Source organism: Lupinus angustifolius, chromosome LG07 (genome assembly GCF_001865875.1).
Source record: "Lupinus angustifolius cultivar Tanjil chromosome LG07, LupAngTanjil_v1.0, whole genome shotgun sequence".
Taxonomy (NCBI): domain Eukaryota; kingdom Viridiplantae; phylum Streptophyta; class Magnoliopsida; order Fabales; family Fabaceae; genus Lupinus; species Lupinus angustifolius.
The window spans coordinates 9,352,122-9,370,639 of record NC_032015.1 but is presented as its reverse complement, the minus strand read 5'-3'; the positions used below and the strand labels follow the sequence as shown (position 1 = coordinate 9,370,639).

At 31.1% G+C, this 18,518-nt stretch overlaps 1 protein-coding gene across 2 annotated transcripts; it reads left to right on the top strand.

The window, feature by feature from the left end:
- On the top strand, positions 5,984 to 10,395 carry LOC109352239. Of its 2 annotated transcripts, XR_002108344.1 has the most exons (3): positions 5,984 to 6,245; positions 8,595 to 10,131; positions 10,171 to 10,395. XR_002108344.1 is itself a non-coding variant. In XM_019594130.1 (2 exons), exons 1-2 carry the CDS (start codon positions 6,153 to 6,155, stop codon positions 9,978 to 9,980), a joined length of 1,479 nt encoding a protein of 492 aa, XP_019449675.1. In that variant the 5' UTR covers positions 5,984 to 6,152; the 3' UTR covers positions 9,981 to 10,395. The 2 variants fall into 2 exon arrangements, 1 of the variants encoding a protein (XP_019449675.1); XM_019594130.1 differs by having other exon boundaries at positions 8,595 to 10,395.

Sequence of the window (18,518 nt, the reverse complement as noted above, 5' to 3'; positions counted from 1 at the left end):
ATAGATTCAGGGATTCAGGTATGACTTTGTATCCTTGTTTTATATTATATGTGAGAATCATGAGATTTAAGATCCTAGATTGGTATTTCACCAATCATCAGGAAATATCTAACAACATTTTCCTCAATCAACCAATAAAAAAATTATTTCATTGACTACCTCTTAAATAAATAAATAAATTGTATTGATACCCAACCAAAATTGTGGATGTGCATATTGAAGAAAACTTTTGACTCTTATATCGTATCTTTTTTTTTGGTACATCGGAAAAAAAGAGAAACAAACTACGAACACAAGGAAATATCTAACTATAGTAGAGATTGACAATCTGTTGGGGTTGAATCTCAAGTCTTCATCTCATCCGTTAAGTGAGAATCCAATTTAGCCATGAAGTCTACCACCATATTAGCCTCTCTATTCACATAGGATACCTTAACTATCCAAGAACGAGCCAAGCAATATCTAATGTTAGTGGTCACATATGAAATGCGAGCAAACCGAATTGGAATCTCCTCAGAAATAATCTGAACAGCCTCCAAGCAATCACTTTCCAAAACCACATTCTTGAATCCAACATTCTATGCCAAAGACTACCCATATTCCGTAGCCAATAGTTCTGCTAAAATAGGTGACCTCTATCCAAAGTTGGCAGAAAAACCTGACATCCACTGACCCTGATTATCCCGAAGAACGCCGCCACCTCCAATAATATCATATCATCTGATACAACTTCCATCTACGTTCAATTTTACCTGATCTAACTCCAGGTAACTCCAACGATTCATATGGGCATATTCCTCCAGGGACAAAGAACCCCCGTAGTTGCGCCACTCCCGAAAATCTTGGTGTGTGAAGCGAGCCACCAAGTTTATATCCCACTGAGAATCTTCAATGATAGAGTTGTTCCTCCATCTCCAAGTCCACCAAAGGCCTGCAAAGAAAAGAAGACCATTCTTGCAGTTATAGTTCTCCAACAGCCAGCCTTGAAAGGACAGAAGCGTCCAGAAAGTAGGCAGCGTGAAGCCAAGCCAAACCCACAAAGAGGAACAGTCCTGGCAATTCCTATATATTAAATTATGAGGTTTAATTAGTTCATGTGGTTTTTACTCATTAAGTATTGGTTTCTATAACTTTCATGAAAAACTTGTTCTTATATTTTGACTTATCAAATGGTCTTTAAGGAACCAAAACTCAAATGAGTGAAGGTATAAAGACCATTATCCAAAGATAGAGAAAAATTATAAGGATAAAACCTAAATAGATAAAAATCTTATTTAAACCAAAAATAAAATAAGCAAAAAAGTTTTGTCTACACTTATGTAGAATTGCCAATCGTACTAATTAGTTTTGAACCCTTCATTAAAAGGCTTGTTGAAATAGCTAGCTTTGAAGGACAACAAAAAGAGCCTACAAAAAGGAGAATCATAACCCTTGAAAAAATAATTCCTCCATGGCCAAGTGTTTTTTTCTTTGCTATGTATATTAAATGTGTAAGATGAACCACCACTAACTTGTTAAATTGGAACATGGGTGTGCTGGCTTAGCTTTTGTTTTGTAGGACCATGTCCACATAAACCCATTCTATATGAGAGTTATCTTGTTAAAATACTACAGGTTGTTCCACCTCCTAATGGACCCACCAATCAATGAATTAGATAAAGAATAAAGATAGTTTTTTTCTTCTTCCTTATCTTCCCTTCGATTCATAGCATTGAAAATGAATCTATAAAGTCAAACAAATAATTTAGAACATCTTATAGCCCATCTTGTGGTGAAGAAAGACTTGTAAAGAAGATAGGGGGAAAATGTAAAAAGAGATTCAGAAAGTGACTTTAATAGAAGGAGGGAGTGAAAGTTGAGATCATTAGCCTATGATGGAAAAAAGGGGAATAAGAAAAGTAAAAAGTTTATTACTTATTAGAATTATTTATACCACTTAACTATGCAAGAAATGATGTGAAAAAGTCCTCATATGAGTCATGCACATAAAAAAAGTAGATTTTGAAAGAGAAAAGGAACCATTTTTTTAAGAAAGAGAAAAGGAACAATTTTCTTAAAGAAAATGGCTCCTCTCCTGGAGGTACAATACCACATAAGATTGTGACACATGGACTTTAAAGAAAATTAATGATTCAAATTTTAAAATATTTTTAGGCAAAAGTTTATTACAAATGATGAAACAAATCTAAGCTTCACATTTCAGTACCGAAGAGGATCCCAGCCCTTTTTTACATATTTATTACTATATTTTTTTATAGCATCTGAAAATGAAAATGATAGTCTCTTACCAATCCTCTTGTACTTTAAGAAATGTAACATTGCTATAAATTAATATTTTTTATTAATTATTTGTTTACGAATGATAAAAAAATTTGGTAGAAAGATATATAATTACTCGTGTAAAAATATTTAGTTAATTGTCCACATCTATGCAAATAGATATAGGTTCAATTACAGTCTTTTTAACCTTTTTGCCTCGGGACAACGTTAAAAAGTGAGTGTAATTTTAAAAGCTTGCTTTTTAGTGAATGTTTTAGAGTGGGAAATCAATATAAATGAGAAAAGGATAATGATAATGAGTGAAGTGAACGAACTGCACAAGTTTAAAAGACGGGGATGCATTATTTTACGATGTCACAATCTCTCATACACACGGGGGATAAGCACTATAACGCATTCACGTATGCTAAGAAAATGCAAGTGGATCCGCACACGTGCACTACAGCTTTCATGTAAAGTTGGCTCCCAACAAAAGAATGCAAAGCAACTTCTCTATCTTTTTTAGGAAATAAAATAAGCCAATATCATAGTACCATTGGGATTTTTTGGGGTACTATACTCATTTACTTTCTCAATGTTGGATATGAGGATTTAATAGCTTTTAAGATATTTTATAGTTTTTTTGACTCCGTTAATAAGTTATTTAGAGTAGATCAATAAATAATAATTGAATGAAGCTGAATTATATAGAACTTATAGAATTTAAAAAATGAAAGTGACTTATAATAATTTGTTTATCAATTTTACCCTTCATGATATTAGAAAATTACATTACTTACCCTACTGAAAAAATCATATTATTTTTCTGATATATAAAACTATAAATTACTTTTATATTAGAGTTTTTTGTAATGTATTAATTATTCTTGCTTTGCCTTGTTATAGGCAAGTTTTGCCTAGTGTGTCTTCTCCCAAGCATATTGTAGCCTTAAAAACTCTTTATGCTTCTCTAAAGAAACTCAACTCTTTTTGAAATTTGGTCTAAATGAATATTTTTTTTGAAAAAAAAGGTGATAAATGAAAATTTCTCACATGCTCTAAAGGTTTGTTTGGGAGTTAAATTTTGGAGGGGAAGGAAGGAAAATGGAAGGTTTTAGAGCCATGAAATACACTTGTGAGATGACTCTCAAGCTTTCCCTTTCCCTTCTTCCCCTCCAAAATCCAACTCTCAAACAAGTCCTAAAGAGTTATGTGGCTCACAATCAAGTACAATAAACATTTATTTGGTCATTCAAAGTGATCTAATTATTAAAAAAAAACCTAATATCACTAGGTGATCAACAAGCTTAGGGATGGAATTTGAGTTTCATAATATATTGGTCATGACTACATTAAGGACTTCATCCACAAAGAAGAATGAAAGGTCTATAGTACACTTTATGGATTCCATCCACAAATTTTTCTCAAACTTGGTCGCGATTAGATCAATGAGATTTAATCAAATGATCAGATTTTTATGTTCAATTGCCAATTAAGGAGTAGTTCTACCACACTACAAAATGTGGTCCTGGCCACACAGTTAATATCACAAGGGTCATGTGAATTCTAGAAAAAAGCAACATTATATTATAACATGCACTGAATGCAGTGAATAACTCACAAGTATCTTACACCCCACATTATTTCACACATTTATAACTATGTGGCACAAACAGTAATTTGGAGTCCAGAACAAGGTTAGTTGTGTCAATTGACTAAACATTCATAGGCTGTACTGTTACCATTATTTTATCCTTAACTTGCTAGATCTTAAATTATTAAGAAAATTCTTACCAAAAGAAACTATTAAGAAATCTTAGCTTGCATGAAAGATATAATAATGGTTACGTATTAATATTCAGTACAGCTACCTTTTTCTTAATCTTAAATCTCATTTCAACTTCCACTTGCAGCTGATGTCAATATTTTTTTTTTTCCAAACTAATATCTCAGTAATGTAATTCAGTTTAGTTATACAAACTTTTACCCGGCTCGTTAATAATTTTTTATATAAAATCAATTATGTTGATTAATCTATTGATAAAAAAAAACATATATTATGTGGATCGGACCATTTATCTTAAATGTATATTTTTTGAGAGATTTTTTTACATAAATGTTGATGTTTATAATTTGAGTGCTAATATTTTTGAGAGATTTGACATATGAGATCTATATATGATGAGATCTATATTTTTTATAAATTTATTTTATATAAAAAATTAATAGTGGTGTAAATTTGATATATAAGATCTATATATGATGAGAACTTCTACTTTAACTGTTGGTTCCATCAAGTTTATTTTACATAAAAAGTTATTGTCAATATAATTATTGCCGTGAAAACTTTATTTAAATTAATCTATACTCTTCAGAATTTAATTAATATAAACCACGTGAATATGTAAACAGCAAGTTGCTTAAAATTAAGCAAAGTAATTCTTCCACATCTATGTCAATGTTCACATACATACGTATATATATACTATTAAATGCTTGCCTTAGCCTAGGATTTAATATCTATACACTAACAGTGTAAGAGTTTTTTATACTGTCAGCACATCATCCACCATTGATTTGTTAATTATCATTGACTCTCAAACAAAAATAAAACAAATCAATGGTGACAGTGTAAAAAACTTTACACTGTCAGTATATTTTAAACTCAACCATATAAGGACATCACTGTTGATATTAACTTTTGATTTACTATGTACTACCAATTTTTATAATATTTATTAGAATTTTAAAAACACAAATCTAAATAGTTTAACGCTAGGCATAAGTCAAATGTCGACCAGAAAAGTTCAAAAAAATAACTTTTTTTATAAGAAATTGAAATATACTTACCATATTGATAAAAAATGTTTTTTTAAAATTTTAAAGCAGAACGTATATTTAGAATCTAGATGACAATATCAAATAAAGCTCCCTGTATATTTACAATTTTAGGTAAAAAGACATACTTATAGTATTTTTTATTAACAAAAACGTAATATGCATATTATTTTTTATTTTCTTAAATTATATTTGAGCTCATGACTCATGAGAGTGCAATAGTATTAAATATTTGATACAAATAGTTTCATTATTCATAATGATTTTTCTTGATTTAATTTTTTCTGTTACACGATTATAATATGGATGAAGATCTCATGTATCTATTTTCTCTATATTTTTTAGCAAATTATGAACTTTTGCCCCATCCTGAAAGTGGAGAAGTAATGCAAATGCATACTGTTACACAATTTATTCTCTTTTTGGTAAATTTAAAAAAAAAATCATTATAAGTAAATATTTTGATGATGTTTTTTCTAGAGAACTTCATCATGACCAATTATAAGATTTAATAGTTAAGAACTTAGGATACTTTCATGTAATATATACTCCATCCATTTCATATTTACTTTATTTTTAACATTATACATAACAAAGTTTAACAAATTATTAAATAACAAAATTTTTGATAAAATTTAACTAAAATAACAGAAATCGAATAAAAAATATGAAGAAAGTGAAAAATATAGTAATAAATAACTATATAGTAAAAAAACACATGGATTAAGTTTTTAAATCACTATAAGAATTGGAAAATATGACAAATATAGAAGAAATAAAAATTATATAGATACCAAATAATACATGGAAAATAATAGGTATAGGCATGTGATTTTGAGTATGTATGTTATTATAAAATAAAATTTAATACTCCATTTCTTTCCATGTTGAGTGATTGCACTTTCTATTCTCTTTCTCTTCTCTTCTCTCTCATCCTTTTCATTTCTTCTTTCTTTCTTAACTAAAATCCAATCCATGATTCATCATTGCATCTCACCACCGCACTCTCTCATCGTCGTTTTTTGACCTCCGGTGACCGGAAAACACTATCCACCATGGACGACATCAATAACACCGTCCACACTGTTAACGCTGCAGCCACCGCCATCGTCACCGCCGAGTCCAGAGTCCAACCCACCGCCGCACCGGTTCGTCTCCCTCCCTCTCTCTCTCTCAATGTTTGTGTTGTTCGTACTAAGTGGGACTTTTTTCAGTTCGTTTCGGTTTTCGAGAAACACCGTACAGAGCAGAGAAAACAATGAGATCTTGTGTTTTGTGTTTTATGCTTTTGGTATTTTCTGTTTCTTCTTTTTTTATTATTGGCGTTGTTATTATTTTTATTTTTACTTTTCTAAGTGGTGAAGGTTTCAACTTCGAATCACTTTTCGTGTTTTTCTTTATTCATCATTTGTTACTGTTCCTTTGTGGCTTTCAAAAAGAAGTGGAAATTGGATCTTGGGTATGTGTTTTTTTAACTCATTTTTCTGTTTGTGTTATGTTCAATCAAATACTAGGATTGGAGGTGAAGGAGTGCAATCAACTTGAACTTTTTCCTTGTATTTTGCATTTTGGGTACTTTGATTTGATTCACTTATCTATAAGAGGTTTAATTCTATTATTATTATGACATAGTATTCTTTTATTTTCTCTCTCTGTGTGTCCTTGAACAAAGGATTTTGAGTTTTTTGGCTGTTGAACTTCTTAATCTGCATCTTGCTGTGCTGCAATTCACTCTGCTGCAATTCAAGCCATAGTATCCTCCATGAGAGTACTATTTAGATTTTAGAGTAAGAATTGTTCCTCTATGTTCCGAGTTAAAACTCAATTTAATGATTTGATGAACTTTATTTCCTTGTTGTTGATTGTGATTTCGGTTTTAACTGAGAGGATTGTGTCCTGACTTCTGACATAGTTCTTAGTGTGAATTAAACTGATTACCGAGACCGGCCTTATTCATCTTGTTTCTCGCCCTCCAATCCAACAAATTGCAATCTATCCTTATTGCGGACTTTTTATTTATTTCCAATATCTGTTCAGACTTTATTATCGTTCGGTTTATTTTGGCCGGTATCCATAACTTACATTTTTTAAAACGTATCATCATTTAATAAGGTAGGAAAATTGGGTTGATGTCTGTACTTGGCAGTGTAACTCTGCTCTTATCATGCTGATGGTGCAGGTTATTTCACATTGTTTTCATGACACCATAATGCCTTGGGCTGATTTTTATTTTATATTTAATTTCATTTCTATTCAAGACTTGAAGCCATGCGATTTCTTCATGCTATTCATTCTCTTTACGTTTCTAATGTTCACTGATGCTGTTCATATAAATATAAAAAAGTTAGGGACACATAAGGAATTGAGGTGCTTATTGATCCTTTGGTCACCTACATAAATGCGAGTATGTATCTATCATATCTTTGATATAATTAGCTAAGCGAAATGCTGATGATCACAAATTTTCTGTGAAACACCCTAAACTATAAAAACAGAATACATGTGCTTGTGTTTTATCGTTTTCTTCCACCCATGATTCTGTGATCTGTATGCAGCAACACCAGTTTTTCATCCAATCTACATTTGCCACATCATTCATAAAAAGGGCTTTTGTAGCAAAATTTCTGTTTTGCAGAAAGGGGATCCCTTTCACCCCACGCTTTAAAAAATGATGAAGATGAAGTCAGCAGGCAAGCACTACGAATGCTCCGACTTTCAGTGGGGTTTCCTTCCAATAGGTCCAACCAACCTTGCGTGTAGGTCGAGTTGTGTCTTGAGATGGCAGTCCCCATGTCGGTGGGGAATCCACTCTCCGGTTGTCGTTTGTGTCTTACAGCCCGTCATTTCGGCACCTTATAAATATATTATTTTTTAATTTGCTAATACATACCTACTTCACAAAAATACTAAATTGAAGTTCTTTTGTTTTCTTCTACATTGGATAAGGTGATGAGTCTAAGCTTTAGTAGAACTCATTCCCTGTCAGTAAAAAATGGAAATTGTAGACTACAAGAGTAACTTTAGAGTAAGTTAATGTCCGTGTATGTTCATTAGCTATAAGAAAATTATGTGCGCTTATTATGGAGGCTAAAGTTCTAATGAACATTCCTTGTTTGTGTAATATCTTATCATTGGGCCCAGCATAACTGAGTTGAGTCTTAGATTATGTTTTCAAAAATTACTAAAATAATAGTTAGTAGATCAAAACATTTAATGCTTAAAGTAGCATAATTCTGCAGTCTCTACTATTTTGTTAGAATAAGATTACTGACTTTCATTTAATTCTCTAATATGGTATAAGGGCTTCACATGTCACTCACGTGACAACATTCATCTGGGATTGAAATAAGTGCCTAAAACTGGGAATTAAGTAAGGGTTTTTGATCTGGGAATGACAATATTCAACTGACAATATTTCTAGTTAGCACTTACTGTTAAGTTATGTTTTGATTGTGTTCCAAAATTTTGATTTAAAGTTGTTCCTTCATTTATTGCAGAAAAAGCGCTGGGGAAGCTGCTGGAGCCAATATTGGTGTTTCGGATCTCATAAAACCAGCAAGCGAATTGGCCATGCTGCCCTTGTTCCAGAACCTGTTGCACCAACAGGCCCAGCTGCTATTGCCGCACCAAATCCTTCAACTGCCATTATAATGCCATTCATTGCCCCTCCCTCTTCTCCTGCATCATTACTCCAATCTGATCCTTCGTCCTCTACTCATTCACCAGCTGGATTACTCTCGCTGAGTTCTCTCTCTGTGAATGCTTTCTCTTCTGGTGGACCTGCAAACATTTTTGCCATAGGTCCTTATGCTTATGAGACTCAGTTAGTTTCACCTCCTGTATTTTCCAACTTCACAACTGAACCATCAACTGCTCCTTATACTCCTCCACCTGAATCTGTGCAGCTGACAACACCATCATCACCTGAGGTTCCATTTGCTCAATTGTTGGCATCTTCGCTAGACCGGGCTCGTAAAAATAATGGGACACAGAAGTTTTCAGTATACAATTATGAATTTCAGCCTTATCAACAATATCCTGGAAGTCCAGGTGCCCAACTCATATCACCTGGATCAGTCATTTCAACGTCAGGCACCTCTACTCCTTTCCGTGATAAACGCCCAACTCTTGAGTTCCACAAAGGTGAAACACCAAAGATCTTAGGATATGAGCACTTCTCCACTCGAAAATGGAGTTCAAGACTGGGATCCGGATCCTTGACACCAGCTGGTACAGAGCATGGTTCAAGACTAGGTTCAGGATCTGTGACACCTGATGGTGTTGGTGTTGGGCTAGCTTCACGACTAGGTTCCGGTACTGTGACACCAGATGGTCTGGGGCAGGATTCAAGGTTGGATTCCGGTTCTTTGACACCTGATGCTGCTAGGCTAACCACTCAAGGCAGCATGTATTTGCCAAACCAGATTTCTGAGCAAGCATCGCTTGCAAGCTCGGAGAGCGGACATCAAAGTAATGCAATGTTAGTCAGTCATAGAGTGTCGTTTGAATTGACGGGGGAAGATGTTGCACGATGTCTAGCAAATAAAACAGGAATGTTGCTGCGAAACATGTCAAGGTCTTCACAGGGTATAGTGGCCAATGACGCTGTTGATAGAGAGAGGACACAAATAGATGGCAATAGTTGTTGTGATGTGTGTTCAGTTAAAACAAATGATAGATCCGACAATGCTCTTGGAGGAGTGCAATGCTGTCAGAGGCACCACTCGGCTGCTTCTTCCAAAGACTTCAATTTTGACAACAGAAAAGGTGATGCTTCTGGTAATTCTGCCAATGGCCCTGAGTGGTGGACTAACAAGAAGGCTAATGGGAGGGAGGGTAAATCAGCCAATAGTTGGGCTTTCTTCCCGATGCTACAGCCATAAATCAACTGAGGAGTTTTGCTCATTGCAACTTGACTTAACCTATACCCGTATGGTTGGAGGCAAAAGAATTGTCAATTTCTGTGCAGAACCTTTAGCATACTGAATGCATGACATTGTCTTGACTGCAGTTCATCATGCCTTTGAGGCAATGGTGGTAAGTGGTAAATGGATGGAACAAACGAAACTGCAGTTGTTATAGTCCGTTAGGACCCAAAGACCAAAGTAGAATGCAAGGGGAACATAGTTGGTAGGTAGGGACCAGTAGAGTGGATTCTATATTCTGACGAACGTTATTTCTGGCATTTCATGGTTTTTAAGTATACAGAAATAGCGAAGTACAGTTATGTCTATTTTGGATTATTATTGTATTTTATTATTTCATGTGCAATAATGAAAAAAGTACCTTTTATTTGTGGCACTGGGATTATGGAGAACCTGCATATGTAGTGGAGTCTCTCTAGTTTGGTCGGGTACATAGGAAAATACTTGTGGTGCTTATAGGTGGGTTCCCCCATAGAGCTATGTTTCTACATGTTTACCTGATTTGTGCCCTTTGATTAATGATACAATTGGGAAGCTACACTTCACCTAGCACAAAATGGTACCCATCTGCCACTAACTGAGGCATGGTCCCCTATGCATGAATGTGCTGTTGAAAAGCTGCAACTAAGTTGTTCTACCTCATCATTTGCTGGTTAGTTCAATTTGATTTTTCATTTCAACCTAAATGAAAAAAAGTGATTTTTATCATAATAGGGCAGAACTAAATGTTTGTCATGTGGGGACCCTTCTTATAGTGCTATGCACTATGTTAGGATTTGTCTGAGTTGTTTCTTCTTGTTTTATTGTCTCTTGAGTCCACCAATAAGTTCCTCATTGGACAAAATGTTTCGTTTTCATGTCCATGCCTTTAATTATAGTTGGGTGCCTGTTTCATTCAAACAACTGCATGAGTAAACTTTTCCCTTTACCTTATCTACAAAGGGAAAAGATTTGTCAATAGCCTTGTGTATGATGATGAGGTTAAGATGTAAAACCAATGTTATTAAAACCGGACCGGTCATCAAACCGGTGAGGGTACTGGTTTAGTGGTTCAACCAGTGGTTCAGTAATTAAACCGCATGGAATTAAACCGGTTAAACCGGACATACACGCTTATATATATATATATATGTGTGTGTAAACCTGTAACAAAAATTATCTAATATGTAGATACTCAAATTTATAATCATATTTATAGTCAAAGTAAGAATTCTCATAAACAAACAATTTTAATAAATCCAAAGTCAAAATTATAAATACAAATAGTAAATCCACAGGTATTTTCTTCCTTAACAATCTCGAAACATGTGACGCAAATTCATAACTCAGTCTACAAATCATATTATATTTAAAAATTTAACACTAAAGAGTTAAAGTTGTTTCATATTGAGATTTCATTTCTTCACCATTTAAGTCCAAAGCTTGACTAACATTGTCTTCAACTAGGTTCACATTCTCCACATGATTGAGTTGTGCATCATCATCATACTCTAAATTTAATTGATCTACAACAATATCATTTTTTCATACATCAATTTTCACACAAGATAACAATAAAATAAATTAGTTATTAGAACCAAAACCGACAATGCAATAAAAAACATATCAATGTCATCGGTTGGATAGAAATATTTGCAAGATCATTTCGTAAGGCCTCAATCTCTTCATAAGTTAGGAATGGCGGTGACTCTTCCAATATAAAATGAGAATGATCTTCAAATATTTCTAAATTAATTGGGTCATAATTTTGATATCTCAAGTGATTCCTGCATTTATTGTAATTTCTTTAAAATCACATGTATGAACTGGCCGGCTCAATCAAATTCCGGCCGGTTCACCGGTTTTGACACGGTTCACTGGTTTTTCTCCAATTTACACCGGTTTTGATGCTTAGCTGGCACAACACTTGTTTCGTACCAGTTATGGGACCGGTTGGCCGGTTCTCCAGTTGAACCGGCCAATCCGAACCGGTTTTAATAACATTGTGTAAAACTATGAATTAACAAGCATTGAAAAAGAACACTGGTGACAATTAAAAACTTATACTACCTTTATTCGTATATTATTTCTATAATGTGATCATTAATTTTTTCACTACTTAGTGAATCAATAAAATAATATTAAAGAAGGGTAAGATGAGGGGAAAAAGTTCATGTATAGTTGAACATATATAGGAAGCATTAGAGGTTGACATCCATATCCAATAAAATTAAATTGATTCAAAGATATCCATTAGAATTGTTGGATTAAAATTGATATAATACAATGAATAATTTTAATAATGATTATATTTGAATTCATTTATTATATCAAATAGATATTCATAGATATATCTATTTAAATGAGTATTTACTCTATAAAAAAATCATTCAAAAATAACATTCTTTGCTTTTTAATTTCATTTAATATCTCAACTCTCACTTTTTTGTAGTGTTTCTTACTCTCAATTTGACTTTCTATTTAATTAAGATGAACCATAAAACATGTGAATGAAGTTAATCTTAAAATTTTATTCTTAAGTTCATAATATATATAAATATATGATAATTTTTTAACACATTTAGGACCTCAAATGTCATCTAGAATATTGCAAAAGAATTTATTTTAAAAGTTAAAAAAAGTTTTAAAAAATAAATTGAGATTAATTATAGGACATGTAGTTATAGTTAATATCAAAAGTTTGTTCTTCAGTAGATAATAAACATATTAGAAAATTAACAAGGAGAAACTTAAACGTTGTAAAATATTGTAAAAAAATATTTTTTAAAATTCAAAAAACACTTCCTAAAAAAATTAAAAACATTTCTTAAAAAAAATAAAAACACTTTTTAAACAAAAATGATATTTAAAAGTATATTTTTAAAAAAACTGATTTTAAAAAATGTTTTATTGATATAGTTTTTTTTAACAAATGATTTTCTTCCATTTTTAAAGTTATAGTGTTATTTCAATAAAATTATTGGAGTTATGGATGAAATATATTTCATCTATTAATGACTTTTCATTCCTCCAATAGGATCCTAATCAAAATACATCCAAATCTATTTATTTGACATCAACAGATGCATATAGGTAGGAACAAATTAAAAAATCTTCAAAGTTGAATGAAAACCAATGTAGTATTTTTTTTGTACTAACAGTTTTTTCTCACTTTATATATAATGAACTAATTCATTTTGAGGTGTTTGAATGTTTATTCTAACAAATGTTTTATAAAAATCAAATTTTTGATTTTTGATCATTATAATGATATATCAAAGTCTTGTATTACTATATTAATGTCTTGTTGATAAAGATGTACTATATGTTGGTTTGGATTCTCTAACCTCAAAAAGTTTGTTATTTTGGTGGCTTTTGCAATTATCTAATTGTGATTAAACACATGCTACATCAACATTTTCAAACCATCCAACTATTGCTACCTCAGATACTGATGCTGCAACTGTCTTAAAACATATTATTTTTCCATTTATAAATTGTTTATCATTATTGATTAAGTGCATCATTTAGAAATTGTTTATCGTTATGATTAAATATAGTACTTACTTTTATTAATGGAAAATATTACACAACTTAAGTTTACACCCAACTCTTGTATCACTTTTAGGTGTAATACAGACATGTACAAAGACTTCAAACGATTTTGACGGAGACAACCACGATAAGCAAGTTCATATTAAATGATATGCAATTAATCTGAATATCTTAAGCATTAAAAGTAAGTGTAAAATATATGCATTGACAGTGTAAAAATTTATACATAATCAGTGCATCATTCATCATTCATTTGTAATATTTTTATTTATATGTCAATAATAACTAAAAATCAACGGTGAATAATATAGTAACGATTTAAAAACTTTACACTATCGGTGTATATATCTTTTTCCCTCCTGTAAATGTCCAACAAAAATGATATTACCATATAGTGAGAATGCAATGTTATTTTAATAGGGAAGAATATGTGTTGGTGGGGAACCTCTATTGAATGGGCTCTCCTTTACATAATTACATAATTATTTTACGTTTTAAATTTGGGTGGTTGTAAGGTTAGGCTTAAAAGGGATAGTTTAGTAATTCTTTGATTAATTTAATATGCATTATAAAAGTTAATAATTGTAATAAATACGAATTATATGTTAAGATTTATACACAGTCAGTACATCATTTATCTGTATTACTTTTTGAAGACTCAATAATAACTAAAAATGAATGGTGGATAATAGAATGATTGTATATAAAACTTTTACATTGTTAGACATATATTTTTTTCGTGAAAAAAATTCATCTCACCATATAAAAATTGCCATTTGTTATATTTGAGTGAATTTGATAATGTATGTTAGGGTTTGGACACATTTCCTTCCAATAAGCGATCAAACTGATTTAGCATAGAATTAGTTGCATTGTTTTACTGAAGATTATAAATGTTGAGATTAGGGATGAGAGGCATAAATATGTGAGAAATATATTATACTTTCATATTGTTTCTTTTGAGAGAATAAAAGATAAAATGTAGATATAAATTTTTTAATAACAAAAATACACTAATAAAAAATATGATTTTTTTATTATTTTTAATTAAAAATTAAGAATTATAATTTTAAAATTCATCTTCTAATTTCTATCACATACCAAGAGAAATGATTTTAGCGAATCTCATCATATACTGTTCATTTCTTTTCTCCCTTACTCTCTTATAACCAAAGATTAGAAATTATTCATTTATCTACTTTTTGTTTATCTCCTCCCATACTCTCTCAATCTAAACATAGGAGATTTTTCTCTTTCATTTTCATTGCTCTTTCTATTCTACTAAAGAATAGGTTTAGAGAGTCAACGACATGCAATTATTTTAAGACAATGTTGTTTGTACAATATTTTGGGACGACAATTTGTTGTCTTTTAAAAAAATTGTTAGAATATGTGTATTATAGAAGAATTTGTTAAATTTTGAGAGGGCAAATAATACCGCAATATATTTTGCATGTGATTTGGACAGGTTGACGTTGAAAAGTGAAACAGTTCTGTCCTCAAAAGTTGTCGAACTTGTTGGCAAGCTTGGAGTGCAAGAAGCCTACGTTTTATTCTTTCCCAAATTACCATTTTAACCTCAATGTTTAGGGCAAAACAAAACATCTTAATATATATATATATATATATAAACAATTCATCGAACTATAGAGGTGATGTAATGTGCTGGTATATAAAAGTATATAAGGTGATGTGCTGGTATGTGACTATTTTTTATTTAAGACTTTAAGAAAATAATTAGTAGTATTTTATATCCATGCAACGCATGAGAGTAATAAAAATTTATTTGAGAAAATAAAATTTAATAATTTGACTTAATAATAAATTATGATCATAAGTGCATGCTCCCAAGTGACTTATTGGTTTGTAAAGTTTTCTTTCAAATTATAATAAGTCCTTGCTTCGAAGCTAACACAGAGACAAAAATTATGATCATAAGTCATAATACAGATAGAAGAAATTTTTTGGCTTTAAGAAGTAAAAGAACATATGGGGAAGCCGTAAGCAAACCCACATTAATATGAAGATACTGTACTAAAAAATTCTCTTTTAATATAATTTTATAAAGAATACTAGTTTAATTCATCTATGTGATACACTAAATAAAAATGTGATATACTACTTTAATTTAATTTTCTAACAAAAGCTACCAATTTTTGAAGTGAAATATTGAAAACATAAATAAAAATGAATTATAAGACATTATTTATATAAAAATTACCGGGAATATAAAATTAAACATTCAAATTATAATGCAATTCTCAATTACAATGTTATTTCTTCGTAGTTTTCTAAAATTATTTTCAATCATATTATGCTCTTAATTCTTGATAGTATTACATATAATTGTCCATGTGTGAAAACTGACTTGTTGGATATCCAACAGTTCATAGTTTTTTTGTCATGAAACTTGTTAATTGTTTATAACAAGTTAATGATAACTTTCTTGAAAATTGTCTTTCTTAAATTTAAGTGGGAGGGTTGAACAATGGTCATCATTAATATGAGTACTATTCAGTGGAGGACCTGTGCGCACAATTTATAGGTAATGCGTGGGAAAAAAATAAGAAATCTTATTTATCATAAGAAAATGAATAAAAACTATGTATGAAAATTTAAATAAAAATAAGAATTCAAAGTAAATTATGAAATAAAAATGAGAATTCAAAGTAAATTATGAAATAAAAATGAATGTTCATTACTCATAAAAAGATATAATTATCTAAAATAATTTATACTAACGTTTAATTTTTTAATGGAAATCGTGAGTACTTATGGTATATTTTCTTGTTTATTTATTGTCTAACATATTTTTTAATTTTAGATTGCATTTTTAATAGATATTGAATGATCTTCTACTTAATCCATCCAGTACAACCTTCATTTTAACTTTACATCATTATAATTATATAATAAAATAATCAACAAAATATTGAATGAATTGATATATGGTGTAATAAGTAATAAATCAAGAATAGAATATTCTAAAGGAGTGATATTTTTTACAATAAGAATAAAAACTATGAAAATGAAAATTAATTGTATGAATGAAAATTTGAATCCATATGAACTGTAGTGACTTGGTTGAGTTTGGTTGGGTAGAGTTAGAGAAGAGAGAAAAGAGGGAGAGAAGAAAAAAGTGGGTGGGCCAAAAAATTTCTTTCCCTCCACTTATGAGAAGAAAGTGAAAAAAGAAAGAGAGACTTTAACTGAATAATGATCTGTTGTCTCAAATTGTATCATAATGTCACAAACTATATTAATTAAAAATGTTAATTAAAATTATAATAAAAAATATAATTTAAAATTATAACATTTATTTTTAATTAATAATAAAACAACATTTTCCTACCTCTTTTCTTTATTCTAGATATATTTTTGTAATTTGAACCACAACATCGTCACTTTCTTCTCATTTTCTATACAACCAAACAAAAGAGAAAGAGTAGAAAATATTTTTTTCTTTCATTTTCTCTCATTCTTCTCTTATACCAAACATCACAAAAATCTACTATATTTCTTCTCTTTCTCTTTCTCACCTTTTTCTTTGTCGCCTATTTCTTTCTTCTCACTTTCTCTTGTCAACCAAACAAAGCCTGCACCTACTCTCCCCGAATCGGTGATCCTCATAGAATAGGACAATGAAGTAGTTCCCAATCCCAAATAAGTCAAAATCACTTTTAAAAATAAAATTGCTTCACAAGCTTTTAAGTTTTGAGAAAAAAAACAGAATGAATTTTACTTTATATAAATCATTTTTGCCAATAATATTTTTTAAAGAGTCATTCCTTATGAAGTCGAAACAAACATATCTCTAAATTTCACTCATGTGATTTTTACGTATTCGAATTTTTTATTTTAAAATTCAATTTTTTCTTAATTTCATAAAAAATATTGAATATCTCCATTAGTAAGTTTCATATATTAATATCCATTTAACTAAGCTGCATTCATGTCAATTTAAGATTGGAAAAAAATTAACTGATTGTGAAATCGTATTTTAATATCAAGTAATCTTAGTTTTAAAAATGTCATCATGATTGTTTTGAAATTTGTTAAACCATCATTCTATAAAATATGTTTATGAATTAGTTGACTTATATTTAATGAGATACTCAATTAAATCAGTCAAATTTGAAGTTGAGGAACCATAATTTTAATGAGACGATGAATGCTATTGTAAATTTTGTGTGATCTTACTTTTAATATTCAATGAGATATTTAATGAGATAAGATTATGAATTAATTGATTTATATTCAATGAGATAGTTAACGAAGACATGAGAATTTGAAAGTTAATTTATAAGTTTTTTTCCTTCATTCCTTCACTTTTTTAAAAAAAAAATTTGAAACGTGACTAGTAAACAACCATCTAAGTATTGCTTTCATTAAATTTCACTTATTTGTAAGGAAAGAATTCGCGATGTTTTAACATTAATCAAAATAGATTGTAGTCACCAATAGAAAGATGCACACACTAGTACTGATTACAATGCCTATATATATATATATATATATATATATATTTGTTCCTACCCGGCGAACCGAAGAGTCACATACTTGGTCGCCGAGGTGGGCCCCGCGTGTTGGGACCATCAGAGTTGACCTTAGAGACAGCATGCCTTCACTACCTCACCAACCCACCTGTCAGCACGGCAGACAAACTGCAGAACGGCTACCAAACCAACCACATGCTAAAAGACAAGAGTGGCACAGTGTACGGTCCTGGCAGACCGCCTGACACGGGAAAAACAACCCCCGACAATACCTTTGGTCGGCCACGCGTCGCACCACCTTGCCTGGTGCCACCTCACAATGGTCTTTTACTTTCACCCAAGGGGCCGGTCTTCGCTCCCCTTGCCTGGTGCAAACTCACAATGGTTCTTTACTTTCACCCAAGGGGTCGGTCTTCGCCCCCCTTGCTTGATGCGAACCCATAATGGTTTTTTACTCACCCAAGGG